General features: G+C 48.7%; 1 protein-coding gene across 4 annotated transcripts in view; it reads left to right on the top strand.

The window, feature by feature from the left end:
* Window positions 1–15,210, top strand: part of LOC119955064 (beta-1,4-N-acetylgalactosaminyltransferase 3-like) — a 259,756-nt gene that overhangs the window by 162,612 nt on the left and 81,934 nt on the right. For all 4 annotated transcript variants that reach the window (XM_038780911.1, XM_038780910.1, XM_038780909.1 and 1 more), the window contains one exon: window positions 13,864–13,959. In XM_038780911.1, the coding sequence (XP_038636839.1) occupies window positions 13,864–13,959 (96 nt within the window). Of the gene's footprint in view, window positions 1–13,863; window positions 13,960–15,210 lie in introns of those variants that run through there.

The following is a 15,210-nucleotide window of genomic DNA, read 5'->3' as shown; positions in this document are numbered from 1 at the left end:
ATTGCCAAGGGGCCTCAGACAACTAGAATGCCAATTATTCCTTTCACATTACACAATGCCCAGTTTAGGATGGCCTGTTCTCTGGTTGGCTCAATGCATTGGTTCAGAAAACCATCCCATATACACTTCAGATATTCCTCCTCTATGATATTGTTACTAATTGGATTTTCCCAATCTCTATGCAGATTAAAATTACCCACCATATCATGGCCGGGATTGTCCGAGCCTCCGTACCGAAATTGCTCGGCGCCTCTCCCCCGCTATCTCCCGCTTCTTTATTCTCCTGGCTCCACACTCAATCTCCGTCTCCTCTCCCCCCCGCATCTCCCACTCCATCATTCTCCTGGCTCCACACTCAATTCTCCCCCCCCCCCCCCCCCAAATCTCCCACTCCCGATACTGCCTGAAATTGCGCTCAGCGCGGGGGTGGAGAAGCGTGGCTGCGGTCGTGGAGGGGTTTCAGTCTCTGGCGGAGGCCTCCACAATGGCCAGGCCCGCGATTGGGGGCCACCGACCGGCGGGCGTGCGCAATCTGGGGGAGGCCTACCTTCTTCCGCGCTGGCCCGCTGTGTGGCCCGCCGTGTCGCGCAGGGCCGGCGCGGAAGTGGCCGCTACGTGCTGCGCTCTCAGTCTCGCTCTTTCTCACACTCTTTAATCCTCCCGGCTCTCCCCTTAGTCTCGCTCTTTCTCGCAATGTTTAATCCTCCCGGCTCCGCGCTCAGTTTCGCTCTTTCTCACACTGTTTAATCCTCCCGGCTCTGCTCCCAGTTTCGCTCTTTCTCACACTGATTAATCCTCCCGGCTCTGCTCCCAGTTTCGCTCTTTCTCACACTGATTAATCCTCCCGGCTCCGCGCTCAGTTTCGCTCTTTCTCACACTGTTTAATCCTCCCGGCTCTGCTCCCAGTTTCGCTCTTTCTCACACTGATTAATCCTCCCGGCTCTGCTCCCAGTTTCGCTCTTTCTCACACTGTTTAATCCTCCCGGCTCCGCTCTCAGCCTCGCTCTTTCTCACACTCTTTAATCCTCCCGGCTGCGCTCTCAGTCTCGCTCTTTCTCACACTCTTTAATCCTCCCGGCTCTCCTTAGTTTCGCTCTTTCTCACACTGTTTAATCCTCCCGGCTCTGCTCTCAGTCTCGCTCTTTCTCCCACTGTTTAATCCTCCCGGCTCTGCTCTTAGTCTCGCTCTTTCTCACACTCTTTAATCCTCCCGGCTCTGCTCTCAGTCTCGCTCTTTCTCACACTGTTTAATCCTCCCAGCTCTGCTCTCAGTCTCGCTCTTTCTCACACTGTTTAATCCTCCCAGCTCTCCTCTTAGTCTCGCTCTTTCTCGACTCTTTAATCCTCCCGGCTCTCCTCTTAGTTTCGCTCTTTCTCACACTGTTTTATCCTCTCGGCTCTGCTCCCAGTTTCGCTCTTTCTCACACTGTTTAATCCTCCCGGCTCCGCTCTCAGTCTCGCTCTTTCTCACACTGTTTAATCCTCCCGGCTGCGCTCTCAGTCTCGCTCTTTCTCGACTCTTTAATCCTCCCGGCTCTCCTCTTAGTTTCGCTCTTTCTCCCACTGTTTAATCCTCTCGGCTCTGCTCCCAGTTTCGCTCATTCTCCCACTCTTTAATCATCCCGGCTCTCCTCTTAGTCTCGCTCTTTCTCCCACTGTTTAATCCTCCCGGCTCCGCTCTCAGTCTCGCTCTTTCTCACACTGTTTAATCCTCCCAGCTCCGCTCCCAGTTTCGCTCTTTCTCCCACTGTTTAATCCTCCCAGCTCTGCTCTTAGTCTCGCTCTTTATCACACTGTTTAATCCTCCCGGCTCTGCTCTTAGTCTCGCTCTTTCTCCCACTGTTTAATCCTCCCGGCTCCGCTCTCAGTCTCGCTCTTTCTCACTCTGTTTAATCCTCCCGGCTCCGCTCTCAGTCTCGCTCTTTCTCACACTTTTTAATCCTCCCAGCTCCGCTTGCAGTTTCGCTCTTTCTCACACTGTTTAATCCTCCCGGCTCCGCTCTCAGTCTCGCTCTTTCTCACACTGTTTAATCCTCCCGGCTCCGCTCTCAGTCTCGCTCTTTCTCACACTGTTTAATCCTCCCGGCTCTCCTCTTAGTCTCCCTCTTTCTCACACTGTTTAATCCTCCCGGCTCCGCTCTCAATCTCGCTCTTTCTCCCACTGTTTAATCCTCCAGGCCCCGCTTGCAGTTTCGCTCTTTCTCACACTGTTTAATCCTCCCGGCTCCGCTCTCAGTCTCGCTCTTTCTCACACTGTTTAATCCTCCCGGCTCCGCTCTCAGTCTCGCTCTTTCTCACACTGTTTAATCCTCCCGGCTCTCCTCTTAGTCTCCCTCTTTCTCACACTGTTTAATCCTCCCGGCTCCGCTCTCAATCTCCCTCTTTCTCCCACTGTTTAATCCTCCCGGCTCCGCTCTCAGTCTCGCTCTTTCTCCCACTGTTTAATCCTCCAGGCTCCGCTCTTAGTCTCGCTCTTTCTCACACGGTTTAATCCTCCCGGCTCCGCTCTCAGTCTCACTCTTTCTCACACTCTTTAATCCTCCCGGCTCTCCTCTTAGTCTCGCTCTTTCTTGCAATGTTTAATCCTCCCGGCTCCGCTCTCAGTCTTGCTCTTTCTCGCTATGTTTAATCCTCCCGGCTCTGCTCCCAGTTTCGCTCTTTCTCACACTGATTAATCCTCCCGGCTCTGCTCCCAGTTTTGCTCTTTCTCACTCTGTTTAATCCTCCAGGCTCCGCTCTTAGTCTCGCTCTTTCTCACACTGTTTAATCCTCCCGGCTCCGCTCTCAGTCTCGCTCTTTCTCACACTGTTTAATCCTCCCGGCTCCGCTCTCAGTCTTGCTCCTTTATTCTCCTGGCGTTGCTTTCCATCTCGTTCTTTCTCTCACTCTTTTATCTCCCTGGCTCCACTCTCAGTCTCACTCTTTCTTGTGCTCTTATGTCCTTGACTGCGCACTCGTAAAATTAAACAAATACACTTTCAATCTATTTTTCGCCTGGAGCAATGTTACTTTGATGTGCAGCTGAAGCAATAAATGAGGCATGTTTTTGATTGGGTGTTAGGTTACATACTCCATAACGCACAGAATCACCACCAGTGTAACCTAGGGACTATTCAATAACTCCATCTTAGTTGCTCTGGTTTTGTTATACTGCTTGTGCACAAATGGATACACTCAGTTCTTCTGTATTACTGTCCATCTACAATGGATTTTGAAGTGATGCAGAATGGCCCTTGCACATATACCAGATGGAGTATTTGCCTGACCAGCACAGCCTGCCTTCAGCCATAACACTGTGAGTGGGCTAAATTTCGATAGCGTGGAACTTCCACTCCTCCCAGGTGGAAAACTTCCCAGCCATGGGCTGCCGGCTAATCCGATTGGCCGGTAGAGCTCCAGTAGTCCACATGGTACCAAGGGCGCATTAGTGGCTGCTGCATGCACTGCAGCCAATCGCAAGAAAAAACCCAAATGAATCCAGAGCAGAGTAAGTGCAGAGTATTGGGCAGGTAGGGTTCGGCCAGTTTAGCAGGGGTTCGGGGGGGGTGGGGGGTAGAGCTGGGTTATGGTGAACAGGTGAGTAGGAACAAAAGGGGAAAATATCTAAGGGGGATCCCCAACGAGCAGCCCTGAAGACGGTCCGATCCCTTCCTTCCTATCCTTTAAATTTAAATGGTCTGACTGCTCCCACCCAACTGCCCATGCTGACTCTTGATGATCTCTTTAAATACGACAGGCACCTGTTGATTTCAGTGCCTGTCCACCTATTACAATTTGGTGCTGAGCTTGGGGTTGGTGGGAAGGTAGTGGGGTTGGCACCTACCCTATTTTATTGCCCCCACCCCAACCAAAAACATGCCCAGCGAAAGAACGAAAAATCCAATTCAGCCCACTGTTCTAAAACTTGATGTAATCTGGAGCTACATTGGTTTATGTGAAGTATAAAACACCAGATGGAAATGACCTTATTATAAAATTGAAACGGGCATTGTAACATTCAGGCTTGTATGGTTCTTCCATTTATTGGCCAACATCTATTACACCCTAAGCACTACTGCCTCACATTGACAGGGACCGGGTTCGATTCTGGCCTTGGGTGACTGTCTGTGTGGAGTTTGCATGTTCTCCCTGTAACTGCGTGGGTTTCCTCCCACAGTCCAAAGATCTGCTGGTTAGGTGGATTGGCCATGCTAAGTTGTTTCTTAGTGGCGGTGCACCAACTGAGACGAGCAAGGGGTGCAGTATATGAACATGGAGATAAGGCAGGGCATGGGTTAGCAGGTCAGCTCCGGAGGGAGGCAGCGGCAAGGGAAATTCTTCAGGTAAGGGATGGGGCCGGGAAGTTGGTGGTGGCTCCGGAGCTGATTAACAAGGTTTTTGAGGGTTTTACGAGAGGTTGTACAGGTCCGAGACACCCAGGGGAGACCGTGAGATGCAGGAATTTCTAGATGGGTTGGAGTACCCAAGACTAGGGGAGGGGGACAGGGCTACATTAGAAGGAGCAATACTGGAGCAGCAGATAAAAGATGCGATTGGGAGGATGCAGTCGGGGAAGGTGGCAGGGTCGGATGGGTTTCCGGTGGAATATTCTAAAAAATTTAAGGATAAGTTGGCACCCCTGATGGTGGGGATATTTGAAGAGGCGATAGGGAAGGGAGTGCTGCCACAAACCTTCGGGTAGGCATCGATTTCACTGTTGCTTAAAAAAGATAAGGATCCGACGGAGTGTGGGTCGTACAGGCCCATATCACTTCTGAATGTGGACGCAAAAGTATTGACTGAGGTCCTGGCGGGTAGGCTGGAGGAGTGCCTCCCGAAAGTGATCTGTGAGGATCAGACGGGGTTCGTGAAAGGGAGGCAGCTGTTTTCGAATAATAGGAGAGTTTTGAACGTCGTTATGGCACAGCGGAAGGGAAGGAAACAGAGGTGGTTGTGGCATTGGACGGCGAGAAGGCGTTTGATTGGGTAGAATGGGGGTACCTGATGGCAGTGCTGGAGCGGTTTGGGATTGGACCGAGATTTGTGAACTGGGTAAAGCTATTATATAAGGAGCCGAAGGCGAGTGTCCGCACATACAATATCAGTTCGAGATACTTTTCTCTCCACCGTGGGACGAGACAGGGATGTCCTATGTCCCCCCCCCCCCACTGCTGTTTGCACTTGCGATTGAGCTGTTGGCTATCGCATTAAGACGTTCGGGAGCATGGAAAGGAATAGTGCGGGGGGGGGGTGGGCGGGAATAGAGCATAGGGTATCCTTATATGCCGACAACTTGCTGCTGTATGTGTCGGAACCGATAGGAGGAATATTGGAGCTACTGCAGGTATTTGGGTCTTTCTCGGGGTACAAGCTGAACCTGGACAAGAGTGAGTATTTTGTGGTGTCTCGGCCGGGGGTGGGGGCAGGGGTGGTGGGGCTGCCATTCCGTAGGGCTGGGACTCACTTTAGGTATCTGAGGGTGCAGGTTGCCCGGGAGTGGGGAAGGCTTCGCATGTGCAACATCACTAGTTTAGTGGGGAGAGTGAAAGCTGATCTGGCAAGGTGGGATGGTCTTCCTCTGTCACTGGTGAATCGGGTACAGGCGGTTAAAATGAATGTGTTGTCGCGATTTCTGTTTATTTTTCAATGCCAACCAATTTTCCTGCCAAATTCTTTTTTCAGAGAGATTGAGGGGAGGATTACCTCGTTCATATGAGGAGGGAAGGTGGCCAGAGTGAGGAAGGTGCTGCTACAGAGGGGAAGGCAGGCAGGGGGTTTGGGTCTCCCGAATGTGGAGAAGGTGCAGAGATGGGTCAGAGGGGTTGATTCCCAGTGGGTCAGAATGGAGGAGAGTTTGTGCAGGGCGTCGGGACTGAAAGCACTAGCAACAGCGCCGCTCCCGATAGCTCCGGGGAAATACTTAGGGAGTCCGGTAATAATAGCTTCATTGAAAATCTGGAGGCAGTTTCGGCAACACTTCGGTTTGGGGCAGGGTCAAGGGAAATGCCGAATCAGGCGAACAACAGATTTGAGCCAGGGAGGTGGGATGGAAGCTTTCGGAAATGGGAAGAGAAGGGGATTAAGACGCTAAAAGATTTGTTTCTTCGGGGTCGATTTGCATAATTGACGGAGCTGGAAGCGAAGTATGGGCTGGAGCAGGGAGAAGTGTTTAGGTATATGCAGGTTCGGGACTTTGCCAGGAAGGAGATACAGAGCTTCCCAGAGGAACCGGCTTCCACATTGCTGGAGGAGGTGCTGACGACAAGGGGACTGGAGAAGGGGGCAGTGTCAGCAGTGTACGGAGCTATGTTGGAAAAGGATAAAGCACCACTGGAGGGGATCAAAGCAAAGTGGGAGGAAGAGTTGGGAGAGTTTATAGAGGAGGGGGTCTGATGTGAGGTGCTCCGGAGAGTGAATGCCTCCACCCAGCGCCGGCCCTAGGGTTGCTGGCGCCCCGGGCAAGCTGAACTTCGGCGCCCTTGGGGGGGGGGGGGGGGGGGGGGGGGGGGGGGGGGGGGGGGCCATGGGGGGGGGGGCCGCGGGGGCCGGGCCGCGGGCGGGCGGACCCGAGGGGGAGGCGGACCCGAGGAGGGGGCGGGGGGGCGGACCCGGGGGGGGGGCGGAACCGAGGAGGGGGCGGGGGGGCGGACCCGAGGAGGGGGCGGGGGGGCGGACCCGAGGAGGGGGCGGGGGGGTCGGACCCGAGGAGGGGGCGGGGGGGGGGGGGGGGCGGACCCGAGGAGGGGGCGGGCGGACCCGGGGGGGGGGCGGACCCGGGGGGGGCGGACCCGAATGGGGGCCTGGGGGGGTGGACCCGAGGAGGGGGCGGACCCGAGGAGGGGGCGGACCCGAGGAGGGGGCGGACCGAGCGGGGGGGCGGGGCCGCCCTGGGGGAGGGCGGCCACCGCGCATGCGCTGGTTGGCACCGGCCCAACTGCGCATGCGCGGGACCCGAGTCTGGCGCCCCGTAGCACATGGCGCCCCGGGCAACTGCCCGAGTTGCCGGTGCCTTGAGCCAGCCCTGACTCCACCTCATGTGCAAAGTTGGGGCTGATACAGCTGAAGGTGGTGTACAGAGCACACCTCACGAGGGCGAGGATGAGCCGATTCTTTGAAGGAGTAGAAAATATGTGTGAACGTTGCGGGGGGGAGCCCCGCTAATCACGTTCATATGTTTTGGCCCTGTTCAAAACTAGGGGAGTACTGGAAGGAGGTGTTTAGGGTAATTTCCACGGTGTTGCGTGTGAAACTGGACCCGGGTCCCCGGGAGGCCATATTTGGGGTGTCGGACCAGCCAGGGGTGGAAACGGGTGCGGAGGCCTTCGCCTCGTTGATCGCCCGAAGGCGGATTTTGCTGGGTTGGAGAGCGGCCTCTCCACCCTGTGCCCTGGCGTGGCAGGGGGACCTGTTGGAATTCTTGACCCTTGAGAAGGTTAAGTTCGAACTGAGGGGAAGTTCGGAGGGGTTCTACAAGTCATGGGCACTATTTATTATGCACTTTCAAGAACTGGATAACATCGAACATTAGTTGGGAGGGGATGAGTGGGTGGATTTGGGGGGGGGAGATCAGCTGTGTATATTAAAGATGGCTATGGGTAACCCCGATTCCTTTTTTGTGATTTGTTTATGTAAACATGCAGGCTGATGTTTGGGGGTAGGTGGGAGGATAGAATTGTTGTTATTGTAATGGGGTTTGTACATATTTGTTGTTGATTACTGTTTGTTGTTGATGGGTGTAAATTCAGAAGAAAATGTGAAAAAGGAGAATAAAAATATATTTTTTAAAAGTTGTTTCTTAGTGTCCAAAGATGTGCAGGTTAGGTGGGGTAATGGGGATTGGGCGGCGGAGGGGTGCTCCCCTAGTTGGGTGCTCTTTTGGAGGGTCGGTACCGATTTGATGGGTCGAATGGCCTCCTTCTGCACTGTATGGTTCTAAACTAAACTTAATGTGAAAGGATGCCTAAAATACTGCTTTTGGTCACTTAGGTTTTCTAATGTGCTCCATTCACCCATTTTATCAAACATTAAAATTGAATATAAGAAATCCGCTACTTTATAATCAGATTTATTTTGCTAAAATTAGTGAATTAAGGAAACAGTTTTTTTTACCCAATTCATTTTTTTTTCCCAATTAAGGAGCAATTTAGCGTGGCCAATCAATCTGCTCTGCACATCTTTGGGTTGTGGGGGTGAGACCCACAGACTTGGGGAGAATATGCAAACTCCACATGGACAGTGGCCAGGGGCCGGAATTGAACCTGGCTCCTCATCTCGGTGAGGCAGCAGTGCTAACCACTGCGCCACCATGCTGCCCAAATTAAGGAAATTATAATCCATAGTGAGAATTTAGATTCCCTCCCCTGCCACCCATTTCCAGGCAGTGGCATTGTATTAGCTGTTGTATTGGCCATGTGTAAATTGGAGCATACTCCTTCAGAGAGAGTTCCCACAACCTTCCAGAGCATTATAGAATTACTGGTTAATGTGCTTTCCTCCCCCCTCCCACTCCCATCAACAGCTGTTCTGCTCTGTGTCTAAAACAGGCTGAACTGCTCTGTAGAATTCAACTTTACAACTATTGCAACCTTCCTGCTGTGCTGAAGTAATAATTTGCTCTAATCTCCAAATGACACCTCATGCAACATTTGAGTGGAAATCTCACCTGTTCTTGTTTTAGTTCTGCTTTATAGTTTTATAGAAGATTTAGCAACTTGGCCAATGTGTTTGTTTCATCATTTTTCTTTGCCCAGAGATTTTCATTTAGTCTCTGTATGAAGTACAGCTGTTAACAGAATCTAATAGAAATGCTTGCTAATAGGGTATTTACAACAATCAGCACCTATTTTAAATGCAATCTAGAATTACGGTACCAATTAGTAGGTTCTTTCCATAGAAACTATGAAGCAGAAATTCTTAGCTAACCTCAGATGATGAACAGTGGCAAATGTAAGGGTTTCAAATAACCAGCTGCACTTAACTTGAGTCACATGTAGGAATACCAACGGTATTTGACTGTAGTTGTTTCTGTGCTCAGTTTGTAGACTGTGATCTTTGAAGAAAAACAAAATGCAGCAAAGCTTTGAAAACCAGATTGCTGCTGCCTGGGACTATTTAGCTGCCATGTTGGGAGATTACATAGTAGGTCAGATTTCACAGTGCTTCTCAATATACATTTCAGCTAAAATTGGAAAGGGGAGGAGAACCTGTTAGTCATTGAAGACAAATGTTACTTTTTTGTTACTTTTTTTCGGTTGTACGCCTTTATGGTTTGTTTGCAGGAGGCGTTCTCAGTTACTCTTTTGGAAGACTTTGCGCTGATTGTAAACAGCCTCTGAGGAGTAACCAGCAGAAAATCTGAGAGAATTCGGCAGGGGTCCATCGGAGTTGTTTTTTTTACAACAGCCCATTGGTGTAGGGTTTCTTGCAAAGAGTGCAAGTGCAATGATGTAATAATGTGTGTGGAATATTGCAAAAATAAAGAAGCAATTCATGATAGGGCCTGGCAGCTGAGGCTCTGCAATAAAACATGTTAGTGAATGGAAACTGTGCGGTCACCCCGGGTTTGCTGGAAAATAGGCACATAAAACTGACTGACTTGTAAGCACTGGGATAGTGTGGCTGGAATTATTTTGGGCTCCGTTCCAATTGAAGAATAAAAAGATATCGTGTTTTATTGCTAAGCTGTCATTCTTGTAAAATGTCAGATTGTTCAAAGCATTTTATTTTGTTTTCAGTGTAAATTTTCCAAATCCTCTATCGCTCCTTCTACCCCTACCTCTCTCTCACTTCCAGAGAACTAGGGAGGCGATTTTGCCCTCACGTGTGCAGGCAGCCCAATGGGAGCACATAGAGGTGACTTTTCGAAGCTCTTTTTCTGTGAACATATGCCTCTGACAATGAGTTCAGAACAGATTTTTAAAATTAAGCTGTGGGGTTGATGTGTTCTGGATGGGCAGAATCTTGTTGATGCGTCGGGGATCTTGCCTGCTGGAAGAGACCCACGCTGCCCCTTTTCTGGAAGGACCGGCAATCAGGCAGTGGTGCGGCCAGCAGTGAGCCGTTCCCTGGAATCAAAACTCCAGGGGTGTCTCGCCCAGCGAGAGCTGCTGGCCAATGAAAGGCTGGCAGCTCTTGCGTTCAGCAGCGCCATGGAGGAGAATGTGGCTGCTGCCAGAAGATCAGACCCCAGAGTCCCAGATCAAAGATAAGTGATGTGGGGGGAGGGAGGCGGAGCGGCTAGGGTTTTGCAGGAGGAAGGGTGCAGGGGGCTCAGAAGCAAAGGCATGGGGGGTGGATGTCAGTGGATCCCCCTCTTCCTGATATCCATTGTTTTTGATTAAGAGACTGCCCTCCCTTGGAGGAGACAAGCTACCCACAGCAGCTGGCATGCATGTTACATGGTGACAGGCCAGCCAACACTAGGTTAATCCCAGCAGTGACAGGATGAGGCAGGATGGTCCTTAATTGACTTGAGGGCCTCAATTGGCAGCGGGATGGGATGGTCGACTATGGGTCTTCCTACCCAGAATTAAATTTGGGTGGAGTTGTGAAAGCGGTGGGGTTTGAGTACACTACCATCTAAGTACGTCCTCTTCCCGCCTCTGGGCTTGTACAACAAGAACACAAGATTCTGTCCCAGATGTCGTATGTAAAGGATAACCAGTACCAACTCAACTGAGCATAAAGAAATTATCTGATCTTAGTATTTCCTAGCAACTTTTGTATTGGTGACTGACGACCATAATTACCAAATTCAGCTTCCTTCTCGAGCAGCAAACTTGTAGACCCAGTTTTTCACTTAATCCATGCTACTGTTGCTGCAATCATTAAATCAGCACTTGTGGCAAAACTGTAAGCCTGCTCATGCATTTCAGTGTACCTGGCCTAAACAGGCAAAAACAATAAGTGGTGTTTCCAAAATCTAGGTAAAATAAAGATTATTTTGTGATTCGGGTTCATTGGCATGCAGCAAAACAGTTATTTTCGGATGGAGGTGGCTTTTACCGCTCTGTTGAGTAGGAACCTTCTTTTTTTAAATAAATTTTGACAAGCCAGTTATTTTTTTTCTAGTTAAGGGGGCAATTTCACGTTGCCAATCCACCTACCCTGCACATCTTTGGGTTGTGGGCGTGTGAGAATGTGCGAACTCCACACGCACAGTGACCCGCAGCCAGGGGCGAGCCCGGGTCGTCGGCGCTGTGAGACAGCAGTGCTAACCACTGCGCCACCATGCCGCCTGAATGGGAACCTTCTAAAAGAGCAAAAAAAATTGTGTATGTTGGAAATTTGAAAGATAAACAGAAAGTGCTGGAACTATTCAACAGGTCTGTCTGACAGCATCTGTGGAGCGAAAGAAACAAAGTTAATGTTTCAGGTCAATAACTTTTCATCAAAACTGAATATTGACCTGAAACATAAACACTCTTTTTCTCTCTCCAGAGACGCTACTGGACCTGCTCGGTATTTCCAACATTATGTGCTTCTCTCGGAGTTTAACCTAAACCCCACTAGAGTGATGTAAAGAGATTCCAGATGAAGGCAAGACATCTTGTTGGGTTGGGTGGGGAGGGGGTAAGTTTTGGGGAGGGGGTAGGGCAGGGACGTGACGTGGGTGAAGATCAGATGAGATGAAACAAACATCCGAATTTACAGCAGCATATCCAGTTGAAGCATCTGAAAGTATTTCAAACAGCAAATTACATTTCAGTTCAGTGGCTTTGGCTGCCAAAAGCACTGGATGTCTTCCCTCATATGCCTCCTACTGGCTGGACTTAAAACAGAAAAAGGGAGTGGTGACCTGCAGCAAGCCATTTACTGCCCCTGTGCATAATTATAGGGTGGGATTCTCCGTGCCGCTGGGCTCGTTTCGGGAAATCCGCTGCGTGAGTGTGCTGCCGGCGAAATAGAGCATCCTGTCGCCGGAGAATCCATGCCATAGAGTTTTACAGCACAGAAAGGGGCCCTTTGGCCCATCATGTCTGTGCCAGCCACCAAGCTTTATTTATTCGAATCCCATTTTCCAGCACTTGGTCCGTACCCTTGTGTGCTTGGGCTGAGGGGAAGCACCAATAAGAAGATTAAATAAAAATGGGCATGAATTGAAGAGTTGTGCTGAGGTAGTTAAATTAAGGGGTCACATTTATTGGTGAGTATTCAAACATCTTGATTCACAAGCACCTGAGCATGTGAAAACATTTCTCCTGCGTGGGGGTTTCTCTCAAAGTCCTAGAAAGGTATTCCCAGACAAACCTTTCCAAATAGACACTGCCGTTTGTCAACAGTGTGGGAAGGCCTAAATATGATTGTATTTTCAAAATAGCCAGTTTCCACAAAATGCATTCCAACATCATAAAGTTACACAACAATGACAGCTTTTTAATTTTAAACATTTGTCCAGATCCATTGCGTGGAAAATGTTAACAGAGGAAGCGATTTGCCAGTTTTGGAAGCATTAGCTGAGATCAATGATCATTGATTCTGCTCAATAATAAAAATTTGGGGCAGGATTCTCCATCAGGATTCTCCGCTGGGATTGGGAAACGCCGTTAGGCGAAGAATCGTTTTTGACGTCAAAATCATGGCAGGCGTCAGTCTCACCTCTATCACCTCAACGGTGCCATTGCCATGGCTTGCCATGCAGCTGGGCAAACCTCTAACTTCCCACTATGAACTTAGTGCCACAGAAGTATGCCCCCCCCCCCAAACACACACAGAGCAATCCCCTTGGTGCCCTTTGGCCCCAGCTGACCCATCGCGCTCTAGTGCAAGCAGTGTCGTTTTTTGAGGATTTGTGGGGCACTCCAGTATTCAAATATAATTATTAAGGGCAGCTCGGTGGTGCAATGATTAACACCACTGCCTCACGGCGCCGAGGACCCGGGTTCGATCCCGGCCCCAAGTCACTGTCCGTGTGGAGTTTGCACATTCTCCCCGTGTCTGCGTGGGTCTCACCCCCCACACACCCAAAATAAAAAGTGCAGGGTAGGTGGAATGGCCACACTAAATTACCCCTTAATTGGAAAAAATTAATTGGGTAGTCTAAATTTATATTACAAAAAGAGAATAGGATCATTAAATCTTACAGCACAGTAGGAAACCATTCGGCCAGTTGTGCCTGTGCTAGCTCATCTAAAACCATGTACAATTTAGACCCACACCCCAACTTTTTCTCCAGAACCCTGTAAATTAATTATTTTTGAGTATATGTCCGATCGCTTTTTAAAGGTTCCAATGGAACACTGTTTCTGTAAAAACCACCAACGTCTCATCCCCTCCCTCTCCTTACTTTCTGTCCCATTTCCAACTCGCTCTTTAAAAGCTGTTGCTTTCCACCTCCATGACCCCGTCTGACAAAGCTGGTGTTAGATCCTATCCAATATTCAACTCTCTTAGCATCACAGTGGCTTTCGTTGCTGCCATGAAGCGCATCCTCTGCCTGAAAGAATGAACAGCCTGTATTTACACAGTGTCTATAATGTTCAACTAGGGAAGCAAACAAATGCATTTCTATTGGAAAAAAAAACTTCTATTTATATATAATCTTTTACAATCTCACACTCTCCAAAAGCATTTTGTTGATGATAATTACTTTCAAGATTTAGGCATTGATGTTAAATAAGGAACTAAGATAAAGGGTTGGTTGAGCGATGAATATTAGCGAGGACACTGAGAGAATTCTGTACTCGTTCTTTTACATCTCCATGAACAGGTATGTCATCTCATCTCAAAGCTAGTCCCTCTGACAATACAGCACTCCTTCAGCGCAGAGGAAATAGAATGCTAAAGCTGGAGATACTCCTCTAGTTAGATAAAGTTAATAAGATTGTAAAAACATGAACACTGTACTGTGCACTAATTAATGCATTTAATTTATCCCTCGTACAGTTCATGGGTCACGCAAATTTGCATATATTTGAAGACTGGTGTGGTGGCTCTGTTGATCAGCTCAGGAAAAATATTCACTTCCCTCTCTTTCCACATGTGAGTATCTATTGTAGTTAAGCTGATATGAAAATGTTTGGATCAATCATTAAATTTGCAGTTAGCTGGAATTGTTGGAATCTTTTCAAGTTATCATTGTTTGCTGCGATTTCTTTTTTAGACTATATTGATGCTAGTTTGTGCTTGGGTTCAGGTTTTCCTGGTGACTCCACGCAGGACTGAGTGCATTTATACCAATGCGAGTTAAGATTTAATGTCAGTGAAAAGCATATTTAAATATTTTAAATGATGTGCAAAAAGTTGCATCAAGTTGCTTTCCAACTGTTTTCATTTTGGAATTTCACCAGCAGCTAACAGTGGCCTTGGATCACTTATTAAAATATGACAAGTCCTCAGATCAGTAAACTTGCACCAAAGTATACTGCGGTGATGCTCTGACTTTCAATCACAGCGAACACCTCAGCGTTTGTCACAGATGGTACTGCAAAATCTGGACCATTCATTCCCTTCACCACTGGCATAACCTGGCTGTTGTGCCCCATATAGAAAATGCACTGCAGCAATTTGCCAAAGCTCCTTCAATAGCCCCTCCCAAGCCTGCCGCTAAGAACAGAGGCAGCAGGTGTATTGGAATATCACTGCCTTCAAGTCACTCACCATCCTGACATAGAAATATATCAACATTCCTTCATTGTCACTGCTTTAAAATCCTGACATTCCCTGCATAACAGCACAGTGGGAGTACCTTCACATGGGCTGCAGCGGTTCAAGAAGGCAGCTTACTACTGCCACCTTGTCAAGAGCAATAAGGGATAGACAATAAATACTGGCCTTGCCAATTATGCACACATCCGGTGAATGAATAAAAATAAATTGCAACAACAAAGTTTGAGTATTGGTTGAAATGATTTGGAATGGTGAAGAAAAAATTAACATAATAGTGAGGAAGGATCTTAGCTCCAACAATGTGGAATCTGCACTGGTAGAGCTAAGAAACACCAAAGGGCAAAAAAAAGTTAGTGGGCGTCAGATACAGACTCCAAACTGCAGTGATGTTGTTGGAAATTACATTAAATTGGAGACGCATGCGAGAAAGGAACATCTATAATTCTGGGGATTTTAATCTAAATATAGATTGGGCAAATCAAATTAGCCACAATACCATAGAGGAGGAATTCTAGTGTATACAATGATTTTCTGGACCAATACGTTGAGGAACCAACTAGAGAATAGGCCATCCTAGACTGGGTACAATGTAATGAGAACGGAATCATTGGCAATCTGCTTGTG

Source organism: Scyliorhinus canicula, chromosome 20 (genome assembly GCF_902713615.1).
Source record: "Scyliorhinus canicula chromosome 20, sScyCan1.1, whole genome shotgun sequence".
NCBI classification, from domain to species: Eukaryota; Metazoa; Chordata; class Chondrichthyes; order Carcharhiniformes; family Scyliorhinidae; genus Scyliorhinus; species Scyliorhinus canicula.
This window is presented reverse-complemented; position numbering and strand designations above follow the sequence as displayed.